A 20,544-nucleotide genomic window follows, 5' to 3' on the forward strand; every position below is an offset into this window, starting at 1 on the left:
CTTTCCAGAGGCTCAGTTATTTCTGTTACGGATTCGAAACAACCCAACATTGATGATGGATACAGTAGTTGGAAATTGAAAAAAAATGCAACCGTGTGAGTTCGGCTTGTATTTAATGTGTGCTTTGCTATGAATGAGAAATCATATTGATTTTGGTGTTGAAATTTGAGGGTATTTCTGGAATAATGGTGACATGTGTAAAAATGTAAAGATATCATTTAGAAAATCGACTTCGTTTCCATAAGAACATGAATGAATATCTAAAAATTGTAATGCGATGTGATTGAATACATGTCAGTGACTTGACGCTGTTTGAGTTTGAATACGTTTTCAATTGTCATCTGATATTCTGGATAAGCCAAAAGTGCTGCAAATCATGTTTTCAGATTTAGTGAAATCTACGAGTCCGTGCGATTTGGGCTTAACGTTTACATGTTTGTTAAGTTCATGAGATTATCAAACGTATCATAACTCGGTGTACAGATTAAATAGCCTCTTTCTAATATTGTTGTCAATAGATTGTCACCCTGTTAAATGATTTATGCTGGAATATGTAATAATGTATCTTGTGTTTCTGTATTTTGATAGTGTGTCACTGTGCAACTACAACTAGTATTCAATCGTATGCAAACTGTCGTATGTTTATCATGATCGCTATGTATTGATTTATCGATATTAATCATTATCAATCATGTCATATGTTATCTTCCATAAAAATGTTTTTCGTTCATACACATGTATCCATGTATATCCACAACTGCTTGTAAACGGTAATAGACCTTTTGGCTGACCAATAAACTCCTGTTTATTGAAGCAGGTCTTATGTTATTTTGTGGACTGGTCGTGTACAGTGGCACCTCAGCTATACCCAGTTGATCTCCCGATCTCGGTTAATATTTACTCCATCAACTCAAAATGTAAAACAAAACCTGCACAGTTGAACCATTCGCGTATTCCACTCAGTAGCAAACATAAACCGAGACATGGTATAACGAAAATCGTAACTAAATGGAAATATCAAGGGAAACCACAAGATGCTGTGTTTTCAAAAGAATCCCTTTGCAAATCTCAGACAATCACCGATTGAACGAAGCGCCCAATAATAGCTGGGAACCTATATATATATATATATATATATATATATATATATATATATATATATATATATAGGTTCCCATATATATTCTGAGTGAGAAAGTATGATTTTACGATGCTTTTAGCATTATTCAAGCAATATCACGGTGGGGGGACACCAGAAATGGGCTTCACACATGATGCATCTATGCGAAAAACCGAAACAGTTAAATGCATTATATATTTTTTCTCTTGATCTTTTGATCTTCTGGTGATAGAATTATGTTTGAGTATGGTATATAAATAATATTTGTGGCATCCAATGGTCTCAGCTGTCTTTCCGTTACTCAATTCAACTTTCTGCTTCTGTTTAGGTATGTATTGGCACGGGATCGGGTGGTTAGGCTCGCGGACTTGGTTGATGCATGACATCGATCCCAAATGCGTGGATCGATGTTTATGATGTCAATCACTGGATTGTCTGGTCCACAATCGATTATTTACAGACCGCCGTCATATAGCTGGAATATTGCTGAGTGCGGCGTTAAACAATAAACAAACAACTTGCGTCTATCTACCAGTGTGGACGGAATACCTATCGGGACACAGAGTGTTTTTCTGCCTGTTTCCAACACCAATTCCTGGATTCAAGAACAGAGCACGAGCCTCATTCACGATGCTCAACTGTGTCATGTTCTAAACATTCGTGAGTCCACTGATGCTTGAAACAGGGCCTGGTGTTGCATATGATGCTTGAAACAGGGCCTACCAGTGCATATTGATGCTGTCACATAGTTTTACCCAGTGTTTCGCCATATGTGATTGTAAACCTTATCCTGTGGATTTCAATATAATTTGTTGCAGTTTTCAATTTGGGAATCAACACTACACTACAAAAGCCATTAGAAGTGGTAAAGATTTTCTCTTCTTTGTTTACTTTATAGTTTTTTTATATACACGTAACACATATCTACAGTTAAGTTGGAATCACATGATGCAATGAAATTTGTCATCGGATACGTCATTTAACTTTAAGACTCAGTTAAACGTTAAACATAAGTCGCTCAGGGATGGTAAGAAATCATGTCTCTAAATTTGTTTGATGATGTCTAAGTCCATGTTCCTTTTCCCATTAAAGCTGAGTTTCACAATTTACATGTTGGACATTTGTAAATTTCCAAGGAGAGGTTAATGATGTGGATACCAATAAACAAGGTGTTTGTCTAGGTAGAGTTGTTATTCTGTTTGTTTCCGGTATCTATTAGAAAGACAAACGTAAAATATATTTGATTTTAAGAACAAGCCTTATTGGCTGCAATGCACTACCCGAATTCAGGATAAACAGATTGATTTTCTTTCCCATAAATACAGTGATACTCTGTTCGATGTACCATCTCCAAAGGAAACAACCTTTTTACACCTAAACCCATAATCAGGGATGGGTATTGTGAGCAATAACGAAGTACAATTCTTAGGTAGACTGTATAACATAGCCTGTTCCGTGAATATATCGATTTGCACAGAATCAATCCGAAAATCTGTGGAGATCGGATGTCTATACGTTACATATACAACATCGGTGAATATTTCTGTACATGTGTAATAAGTAGACATTTTCCTGCAAACTATGGAAAACATTACTATGAAAACTCGTATTGAAAAAAGTAAACATAATTTAATACGGATATGTCCAAACACAATATCACACGCTCACGCCACTAATAGCATTACATTGTATTAGAAAATTATTAAATAACTTAGATAAACACAGGTCACAAATCAGGTGAAGTTAAGCAACGTCAGTGTCGGAGAGTAGTTGGATGGGTGACCACGTTCATGATCAGCAGCTTGACTCCTGAGAGTTTCTAGGGCTTCGGTCCTGCCCCAAACTGATGCAAATGTACCACATGTAGTGTCACCTTAGTGATTTTGTTTGAAACGTGCCTCTGTTCACCCAGCAGTGAGTGGGTACCCGGTAGGATGAGATGTTAATGTGGCTGTAAACCTTCTAGCTCCTCATGGGCTGCTTGGGTTATATACACCCCAGGGAGCTGAGAATGAAAATCGAGTGCTCACTGATCCATTGACGGGGTAATAATAGTGTAGCGCTATGAGCATCCACTTGGTGAATGGAATCTGGCGCATTATAAATGCACTTATCATAATTATTATTATCATTATTATTATTATTGACTAAATAAATATATAGCATTGCCACTTATTTAATATCTTAATACATATATTCATGATATACTACCCTGGAGATATTCATTGTGGAAGTTGAACAGTCACTTTACGGAGAACTTAAACCGCACAACAGACAGTGCTCAACCTAAGGGCTACGACCTGACCTGAGCCACAACAAACTATACTAGCCACATTAAGAAACTGTGCAGGGAGAAAATATAGATATAAGGGCACACCGTCCATATATGAATATAGGTTTGAACACAGCAATTATTGGAGACATTCAAACGCTCATGCACGTGCCATGCGATATGACGTCATTGATGGGGGCCTATGGACGTGCAATGTGTTACTGCACGTGCATCCTGTGCAGCTGTACACAGCATGTGCAACTCAAAATTCGCTGACACTTTGGAAAGCATGATCTGTGGTCATTCAAAAATTCAAAACTTCTCAGGCGCAGACACAAGCATATCACAAGCAAATCATGCCAAGATTGACAGCTGCACAGCGTCATGAAGCCATTGGAATGATCCGAGCGGGAATGAAGCAACAACAGGTGGCAACACATTTCCAATGCCATCGTAACACGATATCGGCATTGGTGAGGCGTTATCAGAACACAAATGACGTTGCCGACCACCCACGTTCAGGACGTCCCCGAGTAACGACGCCAAGACAGGACAGATGGATTCGAGTTACACATCTCCGACACAGGTTCCAAACGGCAGTAACGACGTCCCAGACAATTCCTGGACTGCGCCGTATCCATCCCAACACTGGCAGGAATCGTTTACGTCAGTACGGGATTCGACCACGACGCCCTGCCATACGTCCCATCCTGACACACCGTCATCGAGTCAACCGTCTAAGGTGGTGTCGAAATCATGTTCGCCAACCTCGAATATGGTGGAGAAATGTTGTCTTTACAGATGAATCGAGGTTCAACATTTCCCACAGTGACGGGCGCCAACGTGTCTAGCGGCGTTTGGGAGAACGTTATGCAAGCAACTGTATTGTGGAGAGGAATCGTTTTTGAGGTGGCTCTGTGATGATTTGGGGTGGGATAACAGCACGGCACCGAACCCCTTTGGTGGTTGTTCAGGGCAATCTCACCGGTGTTGGCTACAGAGATCAGATTCTGAGGCCTGTGGTCATTCCTTTCCTGCAACGTCATGGCCCGGGATTGACATTTCAACAGGACAACGCTCGTCCTCACACGGCTAGGGTCGCAATGGATTTCCTTCACCATAACACTGTCATGTTACTGCCATGGCCTGCAGTTTCTCCAGATCTCTCCCCAATAGAGCATGTGTGGGATGAAATGGAGCGCCGTCTGCGTCGTCTTCCACATCCTCCAGATAACGTCCGTGACTTGGCACAGGATTTGAGGAGAATATGGCAGGCCATTCCCCAGGCCTTCCATGCCCATTTGGTGGACTCCATGCGTCGCCGATGCACTGCTGTGATTCACGCACAGGGTGGTCATACCCGTTATTGACTTTGTGACTTTGTCGTATGACCCCCTACTCCATTTTGATCTTCTGACGTCATCGTAACAGATGTTGTTCAGGTCCCGTTGACATTTTCTTATGGTCCGATCATTCAGCTGCTACAGCGTCTGCATCATTTTGTTCTTGCTGTGTTGTATTTCAATCCAGAATATATTTTCTCTGTGCACAGTTTCTTTATGTGGCTAGTTTATATTTACCCTGCTGGTGAATTGGTCCCGGACACCCTGTGTTTGTTGTACAAGTCCAACTTATTAAGATGGGGTGGTTATAATGATTGCCTCATTGTGCCTGCTTACCTTGATGGCATCTGTAGATGCTCATGCTTTCACTCCCTGGTTTGTCTGGTCTGGGGAGGACGCCATGTAATAGATGGAATATTGATGACTTTCACAAACTCACACTTTGTTCAAAAGACAAAACCAAGTCTAATGGTGTAGTATTTTATTTCCAAACTAGAATAAATGTGAGTTGAGTTAAACGCCTCCTTGACAAGTATGTCAATGTATCCAGTGAGTAATGTAGGTCGGAGACATGAATTCTGTTGACCACGGATTATAATTGCGGCGAACCTTGGATTAGAACAATCGACCAGCATGGCCTGCAAAGCGAGAAGTGAAGCCCCAGCGCCAGTACAGAAACGAAAGGTCAACAGTTTTGACAATTCTACAGAACAGGTAAAATGAATTTAAAAACTCGATTGTCCTAAACATAATGCTTTAAGCTCACTATTACAATCGACATGAACAGCTTCAAATCAAAATAATTATGGTTATTCATATTGACTATTCAGTGGATTAGCATCAGCATCAACATTGTGGTCATCCAGGTGTATCACGTGCCGCCCTGGATCTTCCTCTTCTGGTGCCTATAGTGAAAAGACCAAGTTATGACCTGAACTCAAAACATTCAATGAACGGACTGAACAGGAACGGGGCTATTTCCTTAAATTGAACACGGAAACAAGTCATCATGGCTGTTGTTGTCATGTAGAGAAGGTTTTGGCACTTTAGTTGTTTTGCTTGTAGTATCTATCATTGCAATGTATTATCAATGGATGTGAAAGGTTATAACATTTGCAGCTTTAATCATTCTAATCTTCTACACGTTATTCCATATTGAGACGATAGCGATGTTGTTTGTTTGTTAATGTAATTGGTCAGCAATATTCCATCGATGATATCACGGCGAACTGTGTGAAAATGTCATCGACGTGGTATGATGACACGCTATCAACGTTCTTACTGGGTCTGGCAACCATTTAGGCCTCGTCAGACAAGCACTGGTTAAGAGGGAACAATCTACTCTGGAATCTCACAGGGTACCAATTATAACTATTGATCATTCGTAAAAGGTATGCATACGTCTAAATCCTGTTAATATGTCAAAGACAGTGAAATTTACGAAAGGTGTTTGAGGTCACCAGAAAGCTGCCTATTCATTAAAGTAGTTTCATGACCAAAGAAAATACGGGATTGTTTCCATATGCTACAACTCTCATGTTATCGTAATACGTATGTAATCGTATGCTATTATTTGGATTGAGATACAACTAGTGTCAACTACTCACCAGGGAATAGCTTTGGTTCTCTTTGTTGGACTTGGAAAAATACCGTTTCACTCTTACAGGGATACATGGCAACTGGATATCTTGCAGGTGAATCACACACGCAGGATCAACAGGAGTCTTGTTTCCACCTGTGAGAGTTAAGATAACATGATGTGACGCTTTTTGTTTGCACAGCACAGTTTCACAATCAAATCAACTGCACAATCATTCAGACTTGTTGTGTAAATAGGAATGTGATTATAGCACGGAGTTTGGAATGTTTACTCCTTAAGCAGATTTTTTTTCCAGAATGGGAGAAGCTATATCCTAGTGTCAAAACTCGTTAGGCTTCTGAAGTAAATCCACTGTCAGCAAGAGGTCTTTTGATGCAATCAATCAACACGGCGGCAAACTCTTTAACTGTTCATCAAATTAAATTTACAATGAAATAATTTCCCCAAAATAATTAATCAACATAGGCATGTATAAAACAATATGAACATTCATTCCCTGTTTTACATCTTAGAACAAGTTCTTGACTCCTGCGATTATCTTTCGCACATACTGAAATTGATATACAGCCTCTTTCCTCAGTAAAAAGCGCAGTAGCTTATTCAGGCCGAAACTAGGTCAATCTGCATTCCGTTTGTGATGAACCGGCACGTCAGCCCTTTCACCCTCTCATTATTGCGATAAACGTTCAAACAAATGTTTTGCATGTCAGGGTTTGAACAAAACTAAAACTGTACAAATAACAAAATATCGAGACCAATTGTGAAATTATATAAACAATTGTTTAAAAATAAAGAAATGTATGTACCTTCTGTTCAAGTACCCATATGGCCATATTTCAAATACTCATAAGTCCCATCGATTTTTCAGAACAATATTAGAAATAGAAAAAAAGTTATTCAGAATGTTATGTCAACACAAACACATTTCAAAGAAAATAATAAAACTCGTTCGAATGCATTATTCGTTACCTAGTTCCACTTATATGTGTTTCACTATTGTTTTCCTTGGTACCCCGTGGAATGAGCGCGGTTGACAATTCAGGTCATGGGTCTCGCTTTCATTGACCCTTACAAATGTTTAGCACATTTTATGTATTTATGGGTTTCTAAACTATAATAATAAAACTGAACAACTAACAATATCCCGGGAATGTGTGAAACACATATACCAAATAAGAATTGCCCCAGAAAATTGTAGACAAAATTAGAAATGCATGCATTTCCTAGGCAATTACTCATAAACCCCCATGTCCCCACACACATTCAACAGAACTATTGCGAATTGGTCACGGTGACATGGACGCCGAGGAATCACCACCTTCAAGCATTTTGACAACTGCCTAGCATTTATAATTTAGTTTCTTCGGATAGCATGAAAATCAAGTTCACGTTTGTGAATCTCCCTGTTATCCAGCTAGCAACAATTCCAACCACAATGACGATCGCCATACCCAGGGTACTGAACAGTGTGTAGGAGAGGCTGTACATCGTCTCCAGGGTGGACCTGAAGGATATGACAAGTACAGATCTCTGGGTGCCAGGATGCATGCATTGTGTAGGAGAGTTTCTAGGGTGGACTTGTAGCGATATAACATATTAAGACATGTCGGGGTCAGGATGTATTAAGTCATCCTTTAGCGATGTGACACATATAGATATGGGTGGACGTTTAGCGATCTAGACTTGACAAAATTCTAAAAACCTCAAATGCCATCCTCTTTCACACCCTGCAGCAATGCCACTTGATTCGATGTTGTCATACATTCTCGTACGTGTTAAAGAGGAAAATGCTAGCTGTCAGACCTGTGAAGCCTTTGCTGATTTTTATTATTTTTATGAAATTACTATGTTGCAGCTCATTCCACACTGGGTGCTTTACGTACTGCGTCCTTTACCAACCTGCTTCTAGTCTCTGTGTCGGCACATTGCGGATATAAACGGGTGGTTGTTACCAGGCTGTCGGTGGTGTTGACAGACATTGTTGTCATGTTATAGCCCGGACAGTGGTCAGTTGGGTCTGGAGGGAGGTAGGAGGACGACATCCCGCTCGGCAAAGACATGGATCCGATCGTAAGCCATGACATAAAGATGACGCCAGATACAAGTCCAATGGTGGCTCCCTGTTCAGAAGACACAGTCAAGGTCGGGCGTTACAAGAGTAACGTTTTTTCTTTCTTTTATAAATGATTAGGATACAGGTTTAACTTAAACATGTCAGTCAGTAGTATACATTTGTTCGTTTGTATTGACATGTGTAACAGATAGATAGCTACCAGAATCAATCACATAGTTAAAGTGACTATACACACATAAACTCGGAAACCTTGTATTCCTACTGTAATAACTAAGTCTCTTGTCATCTTAGTCTTCTTTATTCTGGTGTCTTTCATACTTTCTTGTGAATTTTCGTTTTGATCTGTTACATAATGCAGATTGACTGAAACAGATGAGAAGCTTAACAAAGACAAAGAATTAAATGTCTATTCGTTTTTAAACGATATTTTACTTAAAGCGAGAATTGGCTGACATTTGAACTTTAGGGGCAAGTATGGTAAAGTGAGCTGGTGTTATATTTGGAAGGGTGACATAAGACCAGTTAATACAAATTTAAGAATTTTAAACGAAATGGGAATATTACAAATTGCAAACTTAAAAGAAACGCAAAATGAATATACCCTTTTAGAAGGTAACATGAAAACGGATGATTATTTACCACTACACCTACCTTTGTATTGACAAAGAGAAACAGTGATCCTAAGTAGAACAAGGCAGTCAGTGGGGTCAAGGTCACGCTAGAAACAGTATAAATAATCTGAAAGACAGCAGAGAAATGTGTATTGGTGATAAAACTATTTCACAACAAACGATAATGCTATCATATGGTATTCTAATCTCAAAACAACCCGTATTGCGTCGCCAAGAACATACCCGGGTCACTGTTCTGGATGCAACGAAGGACACAATGACCGCCAGAAGACAGCCAACTGCACCCATAAGCAACACTGAAAACATTACAAAACAAATATTTGCTTGAATACACGAATAATATTCATGTACGAACGATAGTTTTGCTTTGTTTAGAATAAGGGAATGCGTATCGCTTGAGTTATTGTGATGGTGTTCGTGCAGGATTATACATTGAAGTACGTCTCCTGCTATTTGAAATAGTGTGCCAAAATTTCAATTTCAAAAGAAAGTATGAAATAGATCTAGAGAATGGTAGGTAGAACAGACAACAGAATTATTCCCTAATATTGTTTAGCATCATGGAATTCAGATATATTAGGAAATCTTAAATAATTATTCTTATATATATGATGTTTCTTTTATACTGTGTGGCATACATGAGCTTTTGAATAGTTACACTATTAAACTAGCTGCGAATTTACTAATTTTACTAATTTTCAACAATATAAACAATATTTATGTCCATATAGAAAAAGGAACTGGTTTACACGTACATGTGAATTGGTATGTACATGACATAAGTTATTGGTGTGAAAGCTGTAAAAGGTTTTATCTAAAATGTTCACGAAACCGAAATAATATTTACTATTTATGTTCATTTAATTTCTTTTAGCCAATGTAATTGACAATGAAGTTCCTTTATTCAACGAGTACAGTATGATTTAGATACTGCATTTTAGTGTGCAAGCATTTGCGTCAATATGGAGTTATTTCTACCAGCCATTCAGAATAGTCCAGTACTTTCTTACTTATCTGATAGTTGCTTGAAGAAACGATCTTTCACAATAGTCAGTAAGACATACACAACACAGTTTAGCCATCTGGGGGAAGGCATCGCATCATGACACACATCAGCCAACAGTTGGTGCAGAGCGTTCAGTGGTGACGCACATATGTCGCCATAAAGTGTAGGTGGTCTTTTGTGTAAAGAAAGACCAGACACGTTTAATTATGTCTTGAGACAAACAAACATCTATAATCGGATACATTCTCCGATTCCCAGAACGAAACCCGTCATGTATTAAGTTTTCGACGTCAAAAATTTAGTGGTCACGGATTTTAAGGCTGCTACAATTGTATCACATGTACTCAAAATGATAGTTGTTGCGCAGAAGCATAAATGTCAACACAGCTGAAAAAGATTGCTCCAAATCGTGACCTACCTACAAGTTGCACCTTCGACAGTCTCCCCCAACCGGCCCATGCGTCAGGCAAATGAACTAACTCCACTTACCATACAAAATATCCATTAGTCGTTTTTTTTCAGAACGAACGGGTCTGTAGACAGGGTGAACCGTTACCGTCCTATGGTTTCTTACTCATGGCTGAAATACCTCGATAATGATAAGAATCAAAAGACATAAAATGGACACAACTAACAGATGAAGAATATACATTAGAACAATATGAAGTTGACACGTTACTTTTCTTGAACGGTACAGAAGAAAGCTATTTGAATTCGTATATGTATGTATGTATGTATGTATATATGCATGCAATTTGAGGTTGATAATCCAGATTGGAAAGATATAAGAGAGAAGATATGGGCAGATGTGATACAAAACATACTGTTTATTTATCCGCCAGGCATGTTTGATTTACAAAACGTATAATTCACACACACACACACACGCACACGCAAGCATGGACGCACGCACGCACGCACGCACGCACGCACGCACGCACACACACGCACACACACACGCACAAAAACACCTGATGTTGCGTTTGTTAGTTGGAGGTTGCAAAATCCAACAAGCTGAAATGGTTAAATGACCTTAAAATAACCACACTTGTGATTTTTAATCATCCTAGACTTCGCTTTTAGGATTTTTACTGATGTTGTCACCGAAAAAGAGTCGAGAAGTAAACACAAGTTCAAACATGAAAGCTCTGATATTCAATGTTTCTTTTGTAGATTTAAGCTAAAGGGAATAATATTTACATTGTATCATTAAGTATCACATACGATCCCGAAAAAGTTGCCCAGGACACATCAACGGGCTCTGTGCATTCGTGTCCTTAATATCATATTTTCCGGAGCAATACTTGAATATCACACTTTACATACACATCGTCCAAGAGTATATGGAAAATACCTGCAGGCATATATAATTACTGCGTTAATTACTTACTAGCTCATCAGTGCGTGATAACACTTGAAAACCCAGTAACCCCAATCACCCCAAATCTCTCCCATCAGGATCAGCTTTTGCGATACTACTGAGATAGTATTGCTATTTAAAGCAAGGTCACCTTGACCCATGTCACGGAGATTGAAACCCCCGACAGTGTTGTCTCAAGCTTCATGGTTTCAATACCTTTTATAGGCATGATTTTAATGAACGAGAACCCGTGACAATCACACAAATGTGCCTGCATGACCAAGTGTGAATATATACACGTTGTTATGCAGGGGTGGGTTTCAGATTGTGGTGCACTCAAACTATCACTGTTTTACGCCAACTATCACGCATTAATATAAAACATGTTACTACAATTTTGAATAAATCTTCAAACAAGATTTGATTAGCGGATTAGGCCTTGTAATAATTTAAACAATGCAGTTAACTCAAACACAGAGTTACGATCTCATAAAAATCAGATCTTTGTTCTCGCTACTGCTAAACAAAGATATGAGGCTATCCCATTACGGGTCAGAACGAGCTTTCTTCCAGCCAATCAGAACACCGCTAATAATTAACAGATCCGAAGTGACAGTCGTAATGTGTTTTCTAATCAAGCAACCTCGCGGGGTTAACACAAGGTATTCCATATGACAGTTACGGTCTGTACAATTGACGCCGTTAAATCAATGTCCATTCTCGCTTCAAGGGGATAAACATTTGAAACAGAAGAGACTTTCCAAAGCCCTTTAGAAGTACTGAAATACAATCTCAACCATCTATTAGACATTCCAGAATGTTCTTTTGTTCACTTTGCACATGTTGAATCGGGACACTTTGTCAAAACATATTTTCAGAACGTTGTCATGAATAGAAATCGTTCGATTTCTGATGGGCGACTGTCAACTTCTTATTAGTAATTTCATTTGTCGGTCAAAGTTCGACAAAGGTCGTTCTGACGTGACCTGTAAGAGGATCCTCTCAAATCTTTGTGTGGCGATTACTGTACTAGTCCGGACTGATGCCGATTTTATAGTGCTAGCCAACTGAGATATTATGCCTCAGTTTAACATGAATACCCCACTCAGACAGTATACTGACTCTGATCCGACCAGTCATTGTTTTAGCTCCTTAATGCCGAGCGCCATGCAGGGTAACAGTAAGTACCATCTTTTAACATCTTTTGGTAAGATGGGGGATCGATCCCTCTCCTGGCAGACGCTCTACCACTGGACCACGGAGGCGATCCTCATTAATTCAAAATGTGAGAGGAGAGTACAGCTTTCCAAAGCAACGAAGGTTGGTTATTCAATCTATGCTACCGATTGAAACACCATAGCAAAGTTAAAACAATAGCATTGTTAGCTTAATATGTAATGACGCCACAGTAGACGATGACTATAACACATTGTTTTATTCACACACAGCTTTGTAATTATTAACTATATATTATACTAGGGTAACAATGTTACCATAAGATTTACTGTTCGGTGACGACATTACAACCACTATCGATGTTCAAACGAGATAAAATATTGTTCTTATTTACATCTATGCAATTAAATACCGACACATCGTACCTTTGGGCAGGTTTGACATGTTCATACTAATGTGCACTAAAAACTGAAGATATATGTGAAGTCCCCATTTGTGGAATGAAAAAGCATAAAAAGAGGAGTCAGAAATGTAACAAACCCATTCTGTCTCATCCTGCTGCCCTACATGAACAGTTTATAATTATTTCCACTGACAAGGCACACACTACATTAATTGTTTGATCAAAGAACTTGGTATAAGTAACATATCAAATAATGTCACACATGAGGCCAGTTTGTATCGGTGTCTGAGATTGTCATGCTTGAATGAGCTTTTTCCGGATGGGGATTGGCATATTACGCTGCATCTGCCCCCTTCCCAAAGCTTCCCTTTCTTTGGCCTATTAGGCTACTGATTACCAGCTGATTGTGTTCAAATTTACTTGTAACCGAGGTTTGCCCCTGCCTCTGTGATACACGAGATACATTTTGATGACATCGGTAAACTTTGAACGAAATGATCAGCAGATGACCGGTTAAAATATTAATTGAATACACAAATAGCTCAGGGGCATCACTCTGATTTCGTCGTGTTAAAGTGAACCCAAAGTCGCATATGAAAATCAATTTTTATTGTTATTTAATCGAATCTAGTGAGTCAGAAACAATTTTATAGCTATGTCGATCTGTTTTCAGGTGAAATATAAATAGCTGTCGAATATTGCCTAACCCATCCCGTGTCATTCGCGATTTAACAGGTTGATTTCAGAATAATACTCACTGCGAATGGTATGTACATAGCTCTCACTGTTGTACATAAAACCTTTCTCGAGGTGTCTTTTACCAGAACTGGTACTGTTTCTTTCGGCATTTTTCAGCTTTGGAAGATGCCGTAAATCGTTCATGTCCGATTGCGAGCGCGCCATATTTTGAACTACTTACTTCCGCGTACCCGCCGGGTCTGCCTCGTTTTCGATTCCCTCATGAATAATCATGAGGGAATATTAAGAAATCTTCCAGAACCATGCATCAGTACTATCAACTTTTGACATGTCCAATCCTTTTTGTCACTGGATTCCAAAGCTCCATAAAAAAATTTGTACAAAGAGATGTACATTACTGGGTCAAGCATATGTACCACCAAATTCCCTTCGCAAAGATTAATCATACAATGAAGGAAGGGCTTTCTTTATATTCACATGATGTATTTGAGACAAGCGGAATTAATACCATGTGGATGCACAAAAAGCCGAAGTATTTGCTTGAGTTTTAACAACATCAGAAAAGAACAAGGTTCAAGTCTGTCAAAACTTTGTTCACCACTATCCCGCAAATGTCGTTCCTTGATCCATGGGGCTTTTGTTACTAAACGTGGTGACCTTTGGTTTAGTAACATATCTTTCTTTATTGGTCAATTTCTCAAAAATGAAAACAAATGCCATGTTTACTAAGAAAACAATATATGAAATGCTGGACTTCCTCATTGATAACGTCTATGCATAATTTGGGGGTAAGACATTGAAACAAGAAGTTGGCATCCCCATGGGCAATAATTGTGCTCACCTTCTTCCTGATCTGTTTATTCATAAATATGAATCAGAATTTCTGCTCGGACAGGCAGAGTGAAAAGACGGTAATTTCGCCAAGAAGTTTAACTTAGACATCAGGTATATCGATTATCTGATATCGTTCAATAACCATCAAATATCAATTCCCTTCCACTGATTTACCCACCTAAACTAGAAATGAAGGATCCTAGTTAGACCGCTTCATCTAGTTCATATTTAGATCTATGCATAAAGAATCAGAATGACAAAACACTCTTCACAAGACTGTATGACGAGAGGGATGACTTCAACTTCCAGTCGTCAACGTTATCTTTATGAGCAATATTCCAGCACTTCCAGCCCTTGGTGTCAACATTTCACAACGTTTGAGGTACAATTGAACATGGTCGTTCTACCAAGCTTTCAAAGAGCGTCATACAACTCTGCCTCAGATGTTGTTGTTTTTATTAATGTTACAACATGTATGGCCTCGGTAAAGCTTTATACATGTTTAAAGATAGACACCCTCTCGCTATACTGTTTACGTTTTATGTACATCTTAAAACCATAAAATGTAGTTATCACCACAGGTAGTTTTTTTTTAAATATACCAATCCTAACATGCCTAGTCTAAATTACGAAGCGTAGTTCAGGTCATACAAGTTAAAGCTACCTGTGGTAGAGAACGGAACGTTTTCCTTTGCAGAAATGAAAGGTTAGATTCCGTTTGATACCGCTTTAACCGTAGTCTTGACATATTTATTTTATCGATTTTATCTAAATTAGGGAATAGCTAATGAACAACGAATTATCTAGAATTATCTGTCCCGATTGAATAGATTCCAGGGATACTTACTGCTTTCATTCACGAGGTAAAATAATCTGTAATTCCGAGTTTCAAGTAGGTTATTCTATATATTACTCATTATTATTTTTGGAAGGAAAATTAAGAAAGTTCGTCTGAAATGTCAACCCTGCAGAGACACTTCTCTGAAGCCAGCCTATTGTTCTGATGACGTCGGGCACATCCACACGCCAGAAACACGATCATGGGGTCCATTCATTGATTCGCCCTGAATATGGTTCCTGTTTTGTCACCGTAATATCCGTGCACGACGTGTGTCAACAAAGTGGCAAACGTCTTTGACCTACATTACTTTGGGCTTTCTTCCCATGAAGCCGACAAAACGTGACATCATGTCACCGCAACTGACCTTTTAACATTGATAGTCGCTAGAATTTTCGTAAATTGTTACGCTCGATTTGTCCAAACGTATGTGTCATATTCATCCGTTGGAAACATTTACCTAGGACATCAGGTGAAAACAGGTTCATTCAAACTGTATAACATTTCGCCTCAACTCTATCAAATACTTCGTCACGATATGGCTGAAATATTGCCGATGTGACGTAAAGCATTAACTCACTCACTCACTATCAAATACTTATTTAATTTTTCCACCGACAGTCAGACAGATAACAGATCTGGACTGAACCAGTCATTGTACAGAGATTGTTGCACAACCAGAGGATCGAGACCTATCTATGGTGAGTAAAGGCATCGTTTTCGGGAAATTAACAATGTTTCAATGTATCAATTACATTCATCAGATGTCAGTTTGTACTTAATTATGGATTTCAGGCGACAATAGATTTGAGTGTTAGGGAATATCACGAATAGAACAGACGTACACTTAACTCACATAGTGAGGATTAGGTCAATATGACATGAGACACGCACCTTGTATACGATACACAGGCCAAACAATGGAGGTGCAAACATTATGTTAGACCGGTAGCAAAATGGAGCGGCGTCCATCGATATCGTCAGTAATATTGTTACAGTTAGGAGTTAAACCATTGTGTTTTGTGCTGTTTACACCATAAAAATTAATTTACTCAAATAACAGACAATTTAATCAGTGCACTAAGGATCTCCCCAGAGAACACAAATATTCAGAGTAAACACAACAACCTTGTAACACCGTTATGTTCTACAGGCCAGGTAGTCATAACGTCCCAATAGATGGTAGAGTGTAGCCACTTGCAAAACTGTGTTACGTTACTGATTTTGTCCTCCTTTTTGTTACCGGCCCGTTTGATAACACCAGTGATATGTAACCGACAACTGACGATTTGTATTTGTGTTCAACCATGTCACCTATGCATGGTCTTTGACGTCATGTACAATGCATATGGTGAGTTTAAACAGATAGCAGAATTAAAAGATGTGGTATTTCACAGGTTTTAACCTAAAAGTGGTACTATCTAAAGAATTCCTTCATAAAATGACCAGACATTCTAGAGAAAATTGCGATCCACGAGATATTGCACCATGTCTATTGTTACTTGTTGCACAGATTCTAGGAATCACGATAATAACAAATAACCATATTAACGGGTTACAGTAAAATGACTTAGAACATAATTAGCAAAGGAGTCGACGATACTGAATTAGTCCCGGACCGCTCAGAAGCCTTTCCTAAATATATGCGACAAAATCATTTCTGTTATCATAACAAAGGTAGAGTTCACTACAGTAACAGCCAAAATAACACCAAGCGCCGTATTTATTCGGTATCGTACGGCTGGTATGACACGAGTTCCTTCCGTGAATTATTATTTTACTGATATAACAATGACAAACCCTTTTCCATAATCATAATAATAAATAAAAGCGACAAAACCTTTGCCGTAATTATTAAAAATCTCTGCCAAAAGCAGAGACGATTGTACGATTACGACTATATCATGAACAGGTGTTCGCGAAAAGGTGAGCGTATCCTGCCCCACCGGTGGCACCCGTCACAAACACATGCACAGGCAAGTCATTTGTTCACCTGACCTGTGAAGATACGGGGTAGACTAGATCTTCAGCAACCCATGCATGCCGTAAAAGGCGACTATGCTTCTCGTAACCGCGACTAACGGGATCGGGTGGTCCGGCTCGCTGACATGGTTGATGCGTGTCATCGATCCCAATTGTGTGGATCGATGCTCATGATGTCAATCACTAGATTGTCTGGTCAAGTGCGGCGTTAAACAACAAACAAACAAACAAACAAACAAATATTGGTTCACCTGAAAATCACGGGAGCATGTTGTACAAGTCACGAATGGGAATTGCATCCGGTATTGTTTTTGTCACTAATATCCTCAACATATCTTCCATAAAACTGTTTGAAAGCTTTGCGGAGGCCGTGAGTGTTGTAATCCTGGCCAACAACTTCTGAGAAAGAGTCGTATGACGCTCTTTGAAATTTTATCTAAAAATTGTGAAATCGGTGGAATGGAATGGAATGGGCTATTTGACGTTCTGGAGTCTTCTGGAGAGTTTTTGTCACTCTGAATAGATGGGGCGGTTTCACTGGTCACTGGTTATATTTCTAGATCAGGTGGGTAAATCGATGGAACGGAATGGGCTATTTGACGTTATTGAACGATATGAGATTATCGATACACCTGAAGCCTTCTTGGCCAAATCGCCTTGATAATGTTTTGACAATCCGGGCAGACACACAAGCTCATGGTTTATTTGGAATCATAAAACAGACTCTGTTTTTGGTTTAGACTTTTTATGATTATGAATATGGTTTTGTTGCTATCATTAGAGCTCCTATGGACTCTGTATTAACTCAGTGAAGAATATATTTCAACATGGAACTGATAGCGAAAAATTAAATGTCCATATTGATAATCCGTTTTGGAAAAAAGGCACTGTAGCCTATGACTAAATATTTTGGAAATAATGAATTAAAGAATAAAGATAAAATATGAAATTCTTATGCAACCATTATGGCTTAATCCCCAACCTATGGGTTCAGACTATAAGAAGAGAATAGATTAGTTTTCGTAGTTTGCGGTTTCCTACTTCTCAAGAAAGTGACCAGACGCGGGCTAATGCGGGCAGCCTGACAGCTGATTAGCGACAACCGGCGTGTGTACCCAATGTGAATATAACTTAGATAACGAGTTGAGATCGTATACTTGTGACTATTAATTATTGTATTTATTAAGTACAGGCTAGCGTTGATTTGTATCCATGGATGTGTGGAAATGTCCGTCTTCTCTACTATAGTCATGTATATTGGGTCGTCCCACTGGCTCCTGAAATTAATTGTAATTGAATGGTTCATATATAATTCATACGGTCGATACTTCTATTCTCTTTCGACATAACCAAATAAACTACCCACGACATAATACGTATTTAGAAAATACACGATAAAGGTAACATTAGAAATATGATGATAGTATTCGTTCATGTCAACGTAGAACAAATGTCGACCTTTCATCGAATGATGCTTAAACAGGTTACGTGATATAATGTTGAAAAGCAAAACGACGATTATTACTTGGGACGCAAATCAAATGACATGGCAGTGCAAATAAACTATACATATCTGTACCTGGATAAACATGTTTCAACAGGTCTGCTCCATGTATAGACTGAGACATATTAATACAGGCCAGCAAGGTTTTAGCAAGGATAGCGTCTCTCTGTATTCTAAGTACATATTTTGTTTCCAAATCTAATTATTAAGTGACCAGAGAGATATTTTATTAACATGGTTCATTGGTATGGAATGGCATGGCATACCTCATGTTTTCTACTTCCTACCCATGGCAAGCCATATGTATTCGGAATACAGACAGTGTTTTCGTGTTGTGCCTGCGCCTCGTTCAAACATCATTATTATGAACATGAATCATCAAATATACAATTTGAAAACTAATAACAAACACTGTTTCCAGTACAATGTTTATTTAATATCATTTAATAAATAAAATCTATATATTTTGGCATATGTCCATTCTCAAGATTTTAGTATGAAGTGATATGCATAATGTAGCCTTTATCATCCTTCATGCACCCGGAGAGTGAAACAGCAACTTAAACATCAGATCCATGTGATTATGGCTGTGTATTGCTATGACTCCACACACTATGCTGTTAATAGACGCACTGAGGGTGACCATTAAATTAAAGTGAGAAAACACATTTCCATAATCATATGAAATCTCTATCATAAGCAGAATCCATTGTACGTTTCCAACTCTATCAGAAGCATGTGTTTATGAATGACTATCAAATAGTGATGACACCAGGTGCTCGGGAAAAGGCTAACTGAACAACGTATCATCCTTTGTGACATCACGGGATTGTACTTTGTCCGCATGCTTGTGTGTACTTCTTGTGCGGGATACAACACAACATAATCATACTGCAACTTGTAATATCATAATCAATAACTATATAGTTTTTGATCAACTGACATCGTCCTTATATACAAGATGTCCATTGTTTCACGGATACCGTACTGCTTTGTCTTTTCATAAGAAATACCAAAGAAGATTATTTGGCTGCTACAAACAACCAGTTCTTGTCAAAAGAATTTGAATCGGGGTGTACATAGCTCTATATGTCATCTTACCACAATGTATATGTAATACAGATAGCAATAAGAGAGTGCATGTTCTGTAACGCAAATGTCAACAGCATCACTATTGGTACAGATATACTTATCCTGATGTCCCATTAACACGTCCGCATAATAATCCTTGTCAAGCATTTATTACCTATAACAACTGAGGTGCTCTTCTTATAACTGTACAAATACAGTTCATATCCCTATTTTACCACACGTCCGAAAGAGATAATGAAAGTGTCCAAATATGTCGATTATAATACCGTTACCTCTATTTGGACGGATTCATAGTTACAATAGTGCAGATCTCATATTTATAAAGAGTAAAACAATATAATAATATGACGATGAGATAAGCAGGCAATTTAACTGTTGACCCAAATGAAATGTAAATGTTAGTGACACGTTAACACATATAACAGCTGATACACTAACTGAGAATAACATCTATCCCGTACATATCTAACATACACTTTGTATACTTGGTGCTATCGTAAAATGGTCTGTGTTTATTCATAAATACGTGTGACGTAGGTGGGTCACCCAACACCCATCTCGACATCCAGGTAAGAACATAGTCCAGCTTAATCTCTTTACAACCTTTG

General features: G+C 38.6%; 3 protein-coding genes across 4 annotated transcripts in view; all 3 read left to right on the forward strand.

Annotated features, from left to right (window-relative positions):
* The window catches only part of LOC124142172 (cell death abnormality protein 1-like), a 30,665-nt gene extending 29,867 nt beyond the window's left edge, over positions 1–798 (forward strand). For both annotated transcript variants that reach the window (XM_048400043.1, XM_048400044.1), the window contains one exon: positions 9–798. In XM_048400043.1, the coding sequence (XP_048256000.1) occupies positions 9–99 (91 nt within the window). In that variant the 3' untranslated portion in view covers positions 100–798. The remainder of the gene's footprint in view (positions 1–8) is intronic.
* The window catches only part of LOC124127176 (scavenger receptor class F member 1-like), a 408,153-nt gene that overhangs the window by 41,257 nt on the left and 346,352 nt on the right, over positions 1–20,544 (forward strand). The window lies entirely within an intron of this gene.
* The window catches only part of LOC125381948, a 71,447-nt gene continuing 56,271 nt past the window's right edge, over positions 5,369–20,544 (forward strand). The window contains exons 1-3 of the mRNA XM_048399323.1: positions 5,369–5,449; positions 6,402–6,472; positions 15,979–16,058. Coding sequence (XP_048255280.1) covers positions 5,369–5,449; positions 6,402–6,472; positions 15,979–16,058 — 232 coding nt within the window. The remainder of the gene's footprint in view (positions 5,450–6,401; positions 6,473–15,978; positions 16,059–20,544) is intronic.

Source organism: Haliotis rufescens, unplaced genomic scaffold (genome assembly GCF_023055435.1).
Source record: "Haliotis rufescens isolate VD_foot unplaced genomic scaffold, xgHalRufe1.0.p SCAF_2, whole genome shotgun sequence".
Taxonomy (NCBI): domain Eukaryota; kingdom Metazoa; phylum Mollusca; class Gastropoda; order Lepetellida; family Haliotidae; genus Haliotis; species Haliotis rufescens.